This window comes from Pan troglodytes, chromosome 19 (genome assembly GCF_028858775.2).
Source record: "Pan troglodytes isolate AG18354 chromosome 19, NHGRI_mPanTro3-v2.0_pri, whole genome shotgun sequence".
Taxonomy (NCBI): Eukaryota; Metazoa; Chordata; class Mammalia; order Primates; family Hominidae; genus Pan; species Pan troglodytes.
In genome coordinates, this window is record NC_072417.2 from 87,869,937 (window position 1) to 87,883,329 (window position 13,393).

The window sequence follows — 13,393 nt, forward strand, 5'->3', positions numbered from 1 at the left end:
AGGAACTGCGGTCTTTGGTAAAGGAAGGTGTGGTGGAGATGAATGGGGAGTGCACATAAAAGAACCAGTGGCCTCTGTGCAGCTGCCTAAGGCCACACCACAGAGGGGCTCTCCAACGGAACAAGGCTCAGGGAATGCCTGTGCCTGTAGCCAGACCCCTCTGCCCATCCCCCAGGCTCCCATTTGCCGGCAGTTTGTCTCCCTATCAGCAGGGTCAGGAGGCCTTTCACCCTATCCAAGGCCTTCACTGAAAAACAAGGCAATTACACGCTCAGAGAATGACTTGCATGTTCTCAACTGGGTCAACTCGGCAATGTCTGGAGACATTTTTGATTGTCACAACTTGAGCTCCCAGCATCTAGTAGGTAGAAGCCAGTGACGCTGCTAAACATCCAACAATGCACAGGACAGCCCCCAACAACACAGAATTGGCCAGATAAAATGTCAGTAGTGACTGCGCATGGTGGCTCACACCTGTAATCCTAGCACTTTGGGAGGCCAAGGTGGGTGGATTGCCTGGGCTCAGGAGTTCGAGACCAGCTTGGGCAACATGGTGAAACTCCGTCTCTACTAAAATACAAAAAATTAGCCAGGCATGGTGGCAGGCGCCTGTAGTCCCAGCTACTCGGGAGGCTGAAGCAGGAGAATCGCTTGAACCTGGGAGGCAGAAGTTGCAGTGAGCTGAGATCATGCCACTGCACTCCAGCCTGGGCGACAGAGCGAGACTCCATCTCCATAAAAAAAAAAAAAAGTCAATAGTGCCAAGGTGAGAGACCCTGTTTTCAACTAATGGGTCTGGCCTCCTTCTCTGTCTCTCCCTCAGCCTCCACCTGGGCACTTCCTAGCACCCTCCCAGTCCAGCCCCCAGCTGGGGCAGCTCCCAGCCCTCTCTCACTACTACCCACTGTGGGCTGAATCTCAGTGGTGTCCCCCAGCACCTTGGCCTCTTCCTCTGCCTGGCATTGGTAGTTCCCTTATATTCCCACCTCACTCCCAGGCTGCAGACCATCCTTCCACAGCCCTGCCCAGCCCTGACTTCAGGCTCTTCTATCTGCACCCCACCCTCCTCCCATTCCTCTCTGAGGTCATCCGTCCTCCGGACCCTGTTCCCAGTACCCCCTCCAGCCCCAGCCCCCTCCTACAAATTCTTCTCTCTCCCAGTAGATGATCCCCAGGTTCACTTCTAAACATCACAGAACAAACTGTTTGAACTAGCCAAGGTCACATTCAAAGCTATTTATTCTTTTTTTTTTTTTTTTGAACGGGAGTCTTATTTTTAATTTTTTTTTTTTTGAGATGGAGTCTCGCTCTGTCACCCAGGCTGGAATGCAATGGTGCAATCTTGGCTCACTGCAACCTCCACCTCCCGGGTTCAAGTGATTCTTCTGCCTCAGCCTCCCAAGTAGCTGGGACTACAAGTGTATGCCACCACATCCAGCTAATTTTTTGTATTTTTAGTAGAGACAGGGTTTCACCATGTTGGCCAGGGTGGTCTCGAGCTCCTGACCTCGCGATCCACCCGCCTTGGCCTCCCAAAGTGCTGGGATTACAGGCATGAGCCACCGCCCCTGGCTGGCTATTTATACTCTTTCCCCAACTCTGTCCCTGGGGAACCTTCTCCCCTCACTTCCCCTGGAGTTCCCTCCCGACAAAACACACTCACTTTTATCTTGCTGATACTGCGGCCTGGGGAACTGCTGAGCCAGTGTCTTGCACAGGTTCCTTTGGCTGAGGATCGAGGAAGGCCTGCCAAAAGCAAGCTCACCCTGAGGTCCCCGGGGAGAGGGCACCTTGGTGGGCAGAGCCTGAAGGAAGCAATAGCCAAGGCCGTGTGGGGCTCTCCCAATGCCAGGGAGGTCCCAGCCGAGGGAGCTGACCCTGCTCTCTCTGTGCCCCCTGCTATCTCCCAGGTGGCCCCTGCACAGGATCCCTCTTCACCCTGTCACCTCCCTTTAACCCTACCAAGGCTCGGATGGAGCAGGGGGAAGGACCCAGCTCTTTAGTCCTGAGATGAAGTTGCTGAGGTCCAGACTGACCAGAATGCACAGCCACCATTACCGCTTCCCCCAGACACCCCTCAAAACCCAGAAAAGCACGCAAGGCAGGTGGCCCCCAGACCCCAGGCCTGAGCTCCCCTGCCCCCCTGCCTGGCCGGTGCCTCCACTCTCCAGGTCCACCACCAGCCACTGAGCCACACCCCCTGGACCAGCAGCAGCAGGAGGGCCAGGGCCAGGCCAGGGAGGGGCAGGGTGGCTGCACCGGCCCAGCCTCATTGCAGCCCCACAAGCTCAGTGATGGGTGGGGCCTGCACCATGAATTCCTCATAGCGACGGAGAAACAGCTGGAAGCGAGCCAGGTATGAGTCCTCGTTGTACGGTAGCTGCTTCTCACGGAGGAACTGGGACACCACGGGCTTCACCTGGTGGAAGATGGGCAGGAGAGGGCCTATGAGCAGGGGCTGTGGGCAGGCCCATCATCCCGTCAGGGGAGGGAGGGACGTCATCTTCCCATCCCCAGTTCCTATCGGCCTTGTTCCAAGATTCTCCGGAGGAGCAGAAGGGCTTAAGTCAGAGAATTCTTGTCCCTAACCCTGCAGAAGAAAGGAGTGGCTTCTCTCCGACATCCAGGGATCCTGACTGCATGACAGCCCTCCTTGGCACAGGGGGATAAAAATCAGAGCTCCCTTTTACCAAGCACCTACCATGTGCCAAACATTTCAGATATATTTCTCCATTTCATCCTCAAAGCCTGTCAACAGAAGCCCTTCTACTCCCATTTTACAGAAGAGAAAGCTGAGGCCTAGAGGCATTCAGTTCACTTGTCCAGTCGCCCTGCTAGTAAGAAACCTGGGTATCTCTGATCTAAAACCCATGCTGCTGTGGATACACTGGGCTGCCCTTCCTGGGTGACCTCTGACCAGGCCAGTTGGGGGACTTGGAGTTCAGGTGAACCCTGAAGGTTCCTCCCTCCCCTCACCACTTTTTTTTTTTTTTTTTTTTTTTTTGAGACAGGGTCTTACTCTGTCACCCAGGCTGGAGTGCAGTGGCACGATTATGGTTCATTGCAGCCCCAACCTCTGCAGACTCAGGTGGTCCTCACCTCAGCTTCCAAGCAGCTGGGACCACAAGCATGTGCCACCACACCCCGCTAATTTTTGAATTTTTTGTAGAGATGGGGTTTCACCATGTTGCCCAGGCTGCTCTCAAACTCCTGGGCTCAAGCAATCTGCCCACCTCAGCCTCCGCAAGTGCCAGGATTATAGTGTGAGCAACCCCCCCCAGGCGGAAGAATCTTCCTTTCCATCCTCTAACAGTCCCTTTATTCCAGCGCCCCCAGCCCAGCCCTCGACTACCTTCAGGCACATGTTATCAGACAGCCTGGGGAATAGATGGTGTTCCACATGGCAGCTGATGATCGAGTGGCCGAACGCCCAGTCCAGCACGGGCAGCCGGGCCAGGTTAAGCACCCCCAGGCTCATCATGTGAATCCGACGGGGCTTGTTGTCCCGGGAGAACATGGGCAGTCCGATGTGCTGTAACAGACACGTGGGTCACGCCGGGCAGCCTGGACCTCCCCACCCCACTCCAGGTGCCCTGGGACCTCATGCTACCCAGAGGGTTCTTGTGTCACCCACCTCCCATGTGGGGGGACCTGGTAGAGGGGCTCCTGGCCCAGCTCCGATGACGACCTTGTCTGTTTTCTGCACTGAGTCTCATCCATCTCTGGGCCTCCCTCCCCATCTGAACAGTGAGGGGCTTAGCCTGCACACCTCTCAGGTCCCATGGTTCCCTAATGCTCTCAACTGCCTACCACTCAGTCTCATCACACTGTGCCCTTGCCTCATTCTGGAGAGACCCTTCCTGCTCTGTTCACCAGTCAAGATCCTACTCATCATTCAAGGTCAAGTTTAATAGGCAGTGTCAAGTGCTTCCTCTGCCAGGTGCTCAGGAACTCAGAGGTCAGGAACTCAGAGGTGACCAGGAGCTTCGGTGGGTTCAGGACAGGACTCAATTATGGGATTAAGTAATTAAGTAGTTAACAGCAGTTGTGGTAAGTGCTGGACAAGGAAGTACAGGAAGCTCTACTCTGAGGCCTTCCCTGGGCAGGGAGCAGGGAGACGTCCCTGTGGAAATGACGCTGGAGCTGAATGCTGAGCCCTGGCCTCCCGTGAGGAATTCCGTCTCCAGTTCCTCCATCTTTCTCGGGGCAGGCACTAGGGGCCTTTATCTCCTACTGCTTGGCATCCGCGCATGGAGGGAGGCATGCTGACTATGTTGAGGAGAAGCTCACTTCATTATTATTATTATTATTTCTTTCTTTTTAGCTGGAGTCTCACTGTGTCCCCCAGGCTGGAGTTCAGTGGCGCAATCTCGGCTCACTGCAACCTCTGCCTCCCGGGTTCAAGCGATTCTCCCGCTTCAGCCTCCCAGGTAGCTGGGATTACTGGTGCTCGCCACTATGCCCAGCTAATTTTTGTGTTTTTAATAGAGACAGGGTTTTACCATGTTGGCCAGGCTCCTGACCTCAGGTGATCCACCCACCTCAGTCTCCCAAAGTGTTGGGATTACAGGAGTGAACCACCGCACCCAGCTGAGAAGCCTGCTTCTTCCCTGAAACCAAAACTCGAATGATCCTCGGAGCAGGGGGTGGTCGGGAGGGGACCACTTACCACAACTGCTGTTAATTACTTAATCCCATAATTGTGTCCTGTCCTGCACCAATCCGAAGCTCCTGTTCACCCCTGATTTCCTAGACCTAGCATAGTGCCTGGCAGAGGAAGCACTTGACACTACCTGTGAAACTTGACCATGAATGATGAGTAGGATCTTGACTGCTGAGAGGGCAGGCAGGGTCTCTCCAGGACGAGGCGAGGGCACAGTGTGATGAGAGCGAGAGGGAGGATGCCTCATCCTTCAGGTGGCCCCTCTCTCCTCAACCTAGAGTCCAGCCTGTGATCAGGGCCCCTGGAGAATGCTCCCCTTAGCTGCCCAGCGCCCCAGGTTGGGGTGGCCTCACCTGGAAGATGTTGACGTGGAGGTAGGGGTGGGCCAACAGGGATCTGGTGAGGAACATGCAGCCCAGGGCTGAGCTGGGGTTCTTGAAGCCTGACACGTTCAGGAGCAGCCAGTAGTGAGAATAAAGGCCCAGAGAAATCAGGGCCAGCGTCCGCAGGGCTGTCCCGAGCTCCACCTTCCTCAGCCGCTCTGCCATAGAGGGAGGGGACAGGCAAGGCTCAGATCCATCAGGAGCGGCTCCCTGCTGGCTCAAGCGTGCTAAGGCAGTGGCAGGGGCCAGGCGTGTTCAATTCATACCCACAACAGCCCTGAAAAGCAGGGCACCCCATTGTGTGGATGAAGAAATAGAGGCCAGGCTCGATGGCTCAAGCCTATAAACCCAGCACTTTGGGAGGCTACGGCAAGCAGATCGCTTGAGCCTAGGAGTTCGAGACCAGCCTGGGAAACATGGTGAAACCCCATCTCTATCAAAAATACACAAAATTTGCTGGGCGTCGTGGCGCACACCTGTGGTCCCAGCTACTCAGAAGGAGCCTGGCCTCCCAAGCTCGGGTGATCCTCCCACTTCAGCCCCCTGAGTAGTTGGGACTACAGATGTGTGCCACCTGCAGTAAGCTGAGATTGTGCCACTGCACTCTCCAGCCTGGGCAACAGAGCAAGACTCTGAAAAAAAAAAAAAAAAGAAAGAAAAGAAAAGAAAAAGAAACAAAGAAACAGAAACATTAAGCAATCTGACCAAGGTCAAGATTTCAAATCCCAATCTGACCTGGGATTTGAACCCAGGTCTAGCTGCCCCATCACCCCTGCCTCCCTCCACCATATGACATAGCTCTCCTGTTATCAAAGCTGATAACACGAAGTATTATTTGTGCAAGGCATCTGCAAAGCATTTTTTTTTTTTTTTTGAGACAGAGGCTCCTCTGTAGCCCAAGCTGGAGTGCGATGGTGAGATCTCAGCTCACTGCAACCTCCGCCTCCTGGGTTCAAGTGATTCTCCTGCCTCAGCCTGCCAGATAACTGGGACTGCAGGCGCCCACCACCACGCCCAGCTAATTTTTTGTATTTTAGTGGAGATGGGGTTTCACCATATTGCCCAGGGTGGTCTCAAACTCCTAAGCTCAGGCAATCCACCTGCCTCGGCCTCCCAAAGTACTAGGATTACAGGCGTCAGCCACCACACGCAGACCCTGCAAAACATTTTTATACTTAGGACCTCATTTTCTTTCACACCATACTTGAGGAGGAGGTACAGGACCCGAGGCTCAGACAAGTTAAGTTATCTGCCCAGTCCCCAGCTAGTAAGCGGCAGAGCCAGACTCAGCTCCAGGTCTGAGGCTCTTTCTACCCTGCCATGCTGTCTCAGCACGTATCTATCGGGCCTTCCTCTATAAGCAGCCTCCATGAAGCCAGGCAGGGGAGGAGAACAGGGGAACTAGGTCCATGCAGGGCACTGCGGACCGGGCTCTCATGGCACTCACCAACAGCCACCAGTGGAGTGGCGATGGGGAGGAGGAAAGGAGCAAGGAACATGTAGACATAGCGGTTGAGGCAAGGCAGCCTCCACGTGCTGGAGTCCCCCAGGCCCACCACGTTGGTGTAGGCATGGTGCATCTTGATGTGCCCATGCGTGGCATGCTCTGCAGTGAAGGCTGTGCACACCTAGAGGAGGGAACCAGAAATGACACTAGGGTCCGTGTCAGGCACAATTGAGCAATGCAGGACCTTTGAGAGCCCGGAGAACACCCCCACCTCCTCAAACCCTGCATGTCCAGGGCCGTCCTGCCTTACAGCCCCAGCTAATCCGCTTTGACCATCAACTCTCAGGTATCTATGACCACGGAGTGGCAGCCAGTCAATACAATCGTGTCCGTTTGACGAAGCTGCAAAGCATTTGGGGGTGGGAGGCTGGACCCCTGGAGTGCCAATCTGCCAGTGACTGCCCAGGCAATGAGTCTCAGAGGCTGTCGTGATTGGAGGCACTGCAGGTGATGACCCCGGCATCCAATGCAATGATTTTATGTGTGTTTCTCTTAGAAGCATCTGCTCGTTAATAACACTGAGCACTCTCAGCCCGGAGCAGCAGCCAGGAGGGGCTGCAGGAGTGGTCTGAGAGAGCAGGGACACCATCCCCTGACCAGTCCACAAGGTGGGGGCGGTGCCCTGGTGGGGGCCAAGAGCTTCTCCCTAGAGGTGACTCTTCTGCAGTGTGGATCCCCAATGGGATTCTCGGAAGCCGCTCTGAGCAGCAGCACGTGCGCTCTGACTCCTAGGAGAGTAGTCAGTCTGGAATGCAAAAGCCACGCTAAGGTGTTTCTTAAGCAGATACATGCAAATGGTATGCAGATGTAAGCCTCTTCCGATATTTTATCTAGGACAGAAAATGTGGCTAATTTTATTGAAGATGCTGCCTGTTTCTGGAACGACGTGAAAAGTTTCCCAATACCAGTCACTGCAAGCCAGGAAAGGACAGCGGAACACCCCCGCAGAGGGCTCACTGCACCAGGCTCAGCGCCCTTCACTCGCACACTTCCTGAGGGCGGTGGCGGATGACCACATGCTGCTGAGTTAGTTGGAAAATGGATGGTCCTGCTGAAAAGGATTATTTATTTTATTTTTATTCTGTTTTGAGATGGAGTCTCGCTCTGTTGCCCAGGCTTGAGTGCAGTGGTGAACCTCTGCCTCATGGGTTCTTGGTTCATTGCAACCTCCGCCTCCTGGGTTCTCCTGCCCCAGCCTCCCGAGTAGCTGGGATTACAGATGCCCACCACCATGCCTGGCTAATTTTTGTATTTTTAGTAGAGACAGGGTTTCACCATGTTGGCCAGGCTAGTCTCGAACTCCTGGCTTCATGTGATCCACCCACCTCGGCCTCCCAAAGTGCTAGGAACACAGGTGTGAGCCACTGCGCCCAGCCCCATTTGTTCTTTCACGCAGTTGTTTGTTCACATAAGCATTGTCGGACCCCCAGTGGTGCCCAGCACCATGCTAGGCCTGTGGGGTTCCCAGGGCCTTGTCCCTGGGAAAAGGAAGAGAATGCCATCAGCGCCATTTGATGGGCTCGTTGCCGACTGTACGGGACCCACTCCCATCAGGATAAGGTGCTCTCGAGGACTATTCTTGCTGTGGCCCTCACCAGGGTCCCTCTCTCATCCCAAAGGTGTCTAAAACATGGCTGCATTCACACAGATCCTGCCCCAGAGCCAGCCCGAAGAGTTCCCTGAGGACTTGCACCTGGAGACTTGTACGCTCCCTGAGCAAGACTGACGGGTGTGGCAAATGAAAATACAGGATGCCCTCTTAATTCTGAATTTCAGATAAACAAAAAATACGTGGAATATTTGGGATATACTTATACAAAAATATTGGTTGTCTGAAATTCAAATTTATCAATGTGTGTTAGGCCATTCTTGCATTGCTAAAGAAATACCTGAGGCTGGGTAGTTTGTAAAGAATAGAGGTTTCACGGGCTCAGCGTTCTGCAGGCTGCACAGGAAGCTTGGTAGGGAGGCCTCAGGATGCTTGCAATCATGGCAGATCACAGTCGTGACAATCGTGGCAGAAGTCCACAGGGAAGGGGAAGAGGGAGCAAGCAGTGACATGATGAAAGCAGGAGCAGCGACACGGGGATAGGGGTGCCACACACTTTTCAATGACCAGATCCTTTTCTTTTCTTTTTTTTTTCCGAGGCTTGCTCTGTTGCCCAGGCTGGAGTGCAATGGTGCGATCTCAGCTCACTGCAACCTCCACCTCCCGGGTTCAAGCGATTCTCCTGCCTCAGCCTCCTGAGTAGCTGGGATTATAGTCACACGCCACCACACCCAGCTAACTTTTTATATTTTTAGTAGAGACGGAGTTTCGCCACGTTGGCCAGACTGGTCTCGAACTCCTGAACTCAAGTTATCCACCCGCCTCGGCCTCCCAAAATGCTGGGAATACAGCGTGAGCCACTGCGCCCAGCCTAAATGACCAGATCTTTTGAGAACTCGCCGTCACTCTCACCAAGACAACACCAAGGGGATGCTGCCAAACCATTCATGAGAAACCCCTCCATGATCCAGTCACCTCCCACCAGGCCCCACCTCCTCCTCACTGTGCAGTAGCAGCAGCAGCTGGCCACTGGGGTTACTGCCTTTGTTGGCAAACTTGGGTTTATCTGCCTGTAGACAAGTCTCTCTCACACCAACAGAACTACCAGTACTTCCAAAACCAACTCACCTGATCTGCAATTCAAAGGCATTTTTTTAAGAAAACCACCAAAAAAATAAATAAATAAATATTACATTTCATCCTGAGATTTAGGTGGGACAAACATCAAAATCATATCACTGGACTTTTTGTATTTTACCTAGAAAACCTACTACTGAGTCCATGGAGCCCCAGAGGCCCCCAGCATTCTGAAGCCAGATGTGAAGGGGCTGCTCATGCTGTGGGAGCCAGCAAGAGTCTGGAGAGAGGAACGGAAGCTACGCAGATCCAGCCCAGAAGCCCTCCTGCCAGACCAACGCTGCCCCTGTGACGACCCTCAATCCCTCTTTCTCATCCTGGTCATTCCTGCTGCCCGCCACTCCTGTACCTCTTCCTTCTCACCACAGATACCACCCAGACAACCACCACCTACACCCTCCTCCTTGAACCCCATCCCTGCCCGTCTGTCCTTACCATCTCTCAGCCTGCCCATGCCAACACCTTCATCCCATCTCCTGCCTTGTCTGCCTCAAATCCAGTAGAGTGACACAGTTAAAACCCAAAACTGCGTCATAATTTCATAATTATGGTCTTAATCCTGTAGTGTACTGTTTGTTTAAAAACTAAAAGAGGGGCCAGGTGTGGTAGCTTATGCCTGTAATCCCAGCACTTTAGGTGGCCAAGGCGGGCAGATCACTTGAGGTCAAGAGTTCAAGACCAGCCAGGCGCAGTGGCTCACGCCTATAATCTCAGCACTTTGGGAGGCCGAGGCGGGCAGATCACGAGATCAGGAGATCGAGATCATCCTGGCTAACACGGTGAAACCCCGTTTCTACTAAAAATACAAACAATTAGCTGGGCATGGTGGAGGGCGCCTGTAGTCTCAGCTACTTGGGAGGCTGAGGCAGGAGAATGTCCTGAACCTGGGAGGTGGAGCTTGCAGTGAGCGGAGATCCCACCACTGCACTCCAGCCTGGGCAACAGAGCGAGACTCCGTCTCAAAAAAAAAAAAAAAAAAAAAGAGTTCAAGACCAGCCTGGCCAACATGGGGAAACCCCTACTAAAAATACAAAAATTAGCAGAGCGTGGTGGTGCACGCCTGTACTCCCAGTTACTTGGGAGGCTGAGGTAAGAGAATCACTGGAACCCACGAGGTGGAGGCTGCAGTGAGCCGAGATTGTGCCACTGCACTCCAGCCTGGGCAATACAGTGAAACCCTGTCTAAAAAAAAAAAAAAAAAAAAAAAACTAAAAGAGGAAAATATTAGAGAAGAACATAGAAGAAGAGACTGATAACCTCCAGCCATCATCTCCCAGGAGGAAATGGGACATCTGCAGAAAGGGGTAGGACAAAGACCTCTCCCGATGCTTTTTGAATTCTGAATCATGTAAACACATTACCTATTCGAAAAATAAGTTAGTTTTGAAAATTACCAACTTAGATTACCACCTTTGGCCACAAGACCAAGTTCCAGGTCCTCTGCCTGCCATACGCCCCCTTTCCCCTCTCCAGGGTCCCCATTGGATTCTGGTGACTCCTGATTCCTGAGGGTCCCTCATGCACTGTACTGCTTCCCACAGCCTTTGTCCATACATTTGTTCTGTCTGAAGCCACCTTCCTGCTCCTTAGTTTGGCCAACTCTGTCCTGATAGCATCTCCCCTGGAAACCGTCCCTGGAGTTTCTCAGCCCTGCATGATTCACATTTGGGACTCAGGCACTTTTTGTGTCAGGGACTGTCCTGTGCACTGTAGGACATTTAGCAATGTCCCTGGCCTCTACACACTAGATGCCAGTAGCATGCACACGCACACACACCCCAGTCTTTTTTTTTTTTTTTTTCGAGACAGACTTTTACTCTGTTGCCCAGGCTGGAGTATGGAGTATATGGAGTATAGTGATAAAATCTTGGCTCACAGAAGGCTTGAACTCCCAGGCTCAAGCAATCCTCCTGCCTCAGCATCCAGCCTCCCAAGTAGCTTGGACTACAGGTGCACACCGCCACATCCAGCTAATTTTAGTTTTGTTTTGTAGAGACAGGCTCTCGCTGTGTTGCCCAGGCTGGTCTCAAACTCCTGGGCTCAAGCAATCCTCCTGCCTTGGCCTCCCAAGGTGGTGGGAACCACTGGGCCTGGCCCACACCCCCATCTTGATAGCCAAAAATATCTCCAGACACTGTCCAATGTCCCTGCCCTGCTCTTCCCACCCTGAGCTCTCAGAGCTTTCACTCCACCCTGGTCAATGCCCTCATCACATCTGCCTGCCCCAGTCACCTACCAGCTGGCGTGGCATTGCACAAGTGGCTTAAACTCCCAGATCAGTGTTTTCTCATCTACAAAGTGAGGGTAACAGTAGCTTAACCCTCATAGGGAGGTGTGACTCTGAAATGAGGTAATTTACAAAAAGGATGCAGGAAGCAGCCAGTAAGCCTTAGCTAGTGTGATCAGGATTTATTATTATTATTATTATTATTATTATTATTATTATTTTTAAGATGGAGTCTTGCTCTCTCACCAGGCTGGAGTGCAGTGGCACAATCTCAGCTCACCACAACCTCCGCCTCCCGGGTTCAAGCAATTCCCCTGCCTCAGACTCCTGAGTAGCTGGGACTACAGGCGTGTGCCACCACGCCCGGCTACCTTTTTTCGTATTTTAGTACAGACGGGGTTTCACCATGTTGGCCAGGATGGTCTCTATCTCCTGACCTCGTGATCCACCCTCCTCGGCCTCCCAAAGTGCTGGGATTACAGGCGTGAGCCACTGCGCCCGGCCAGGGTTTTTTATTATTTTGATGTCATTTGTATGTGTCTTTTTTGCACTTGACTCTGAGTCCCTGGGGAAGTGGAACGGGGTCTTATTCACAGTTATGTCCCCAGCATCTACTGGAGCATGGAGACACCACACACACACACACACACACACACACACACACGCAGAGTACCAATGTCCATTTCCTTGGTTTTGATATTGAATGACACTTAGATAAATGTAACTATTGCGTGAAATTGGATGAAGGCTACACCAGACCTCTCTGTCCTATTTTTGCAAGGCCTGTGAATCTATAATTATTTTAAAAATAAAAAAGCTTTTACAAAAGTATATTTTGTACTGCAAATCTGAGTTTTCTCTCCAAATAAATACTAAAAATTAAAAAAATAAGAAGTCGTAGTTGAACTTAGGCAACAGCTCTCGAGGTTTGCGTGCGAACAGTCAGAGAGAAGGTTGGAGAGACGGCCTGGAGGGTAATGGTCACACTGAACGCCTGTGAGGAGAGAACGTTCCAGGATCACGACTTAGGCGGGGGTTCCTGGCCCTGTTTCCACCCCCACAAGAGCCCTGAAGGAAGCCGATGACATTCTCCTACAAGGTGCCCCTCCCCCAGGGCAGAGCTCCGGTCCAGCAGCTGTGGCTCCAAGCCTGCAGCACAAAGCTGACTTCACATGGAGGATTTGAAGCGGAGACACCGGAGCTTCGGAACTGGCAGGGCCTGTTCCCTCCCACTCAGGGGAGCATCTTGGCTTGTGAGTGACATGCAGGAGAGTCCTTTCAGGAGTTAATCTTTCCCAAGCTTCGGGGCTTAAATTAGGGAGGCCTGCCCACCCCACACTGTCCCCAACCTTCCCGTGGCCATCTGAGCATGGTACAGTGCCCTTCATTGGCAGTCCCTGAGAATACGCCTGGCAGTCCCCATGGTGGCCCAGGACAGGGCTGGGCAGGTACTCTCGCTGGGTAAGACCAAGGTTATCAGTGGCAGGAGAGAAGATCAGGGTTAGGCTACCAGGAGGGATAGAACTTTCCTATCTGGAACACAAATGGGTCTTCGGAGGTTGGATAGTTTAGGAGAGAAACAACAGCCTGGAGTGGAAGCCTCCCCCTCCAACCTGTCTGCCCCTCCCCCAGATCCAATGGCCCAGCTTGGAGCTGGTAAAGCCTGAGACAATCCCAGCAAAAGCTGGGCACCTGGGACCGCCAATGATACTCAGTTAATGCCTGAGGCTGCAGCATTTGCCAAACACCAAAAGGAGCCCAGGGCCTATGGCTGCATTATTCTGCAATGAAGATGTCTCCTGAGCGTCAAGGTTTGGGAAAAGCACAGATATCCCACAAGGAAGGATCCTAAGAGAGAAGGCACCAAGACATGGGAGGAGAGTCAGAAATCCAGGAAGGGTCTCGGGGCATCCTCTGAGGTCCTAGG

At 52.8% G+C, this 13,393-nt stretch overlaps 1 protein-coding gene across 1 annotated transcript in view; it reads right to left on the reverse strand.

The window, feature by feature from the left end:
• Nucleotides 1-1,245: 1,245 nt before the first annotated feature.
• Nucleotides 1,246-13,393, reverse strand: part of FADS6 (fatty acid desaturase 6) — a 30,050-nt gene continuing 17,902 nt past the window's right edge. Inside the window, exons 6-9 of the mRNA XM_063800076.1 lie at nt 6,494-6,674; nt 5,017-5,204; nt 3,353-3,532; nt 1,246-2,419 (exon numbers count right to left, since the gene is read on the reverse strand). Coding sequence (XP_063656146.1) covers nt 2,270-2,419; nt 3,353-3,532; nt 5,017-5,204; nt 6,494-6,674 — 699 coding nt within the window. The 3' untranslated portion in view covers nt 1,246-2,269. The remainder of the gene's footprint in view (nt 2,420-3,352; nt 3,533-5,016; nt 5,205-6,493; nt 6,675-13,393) is intronic.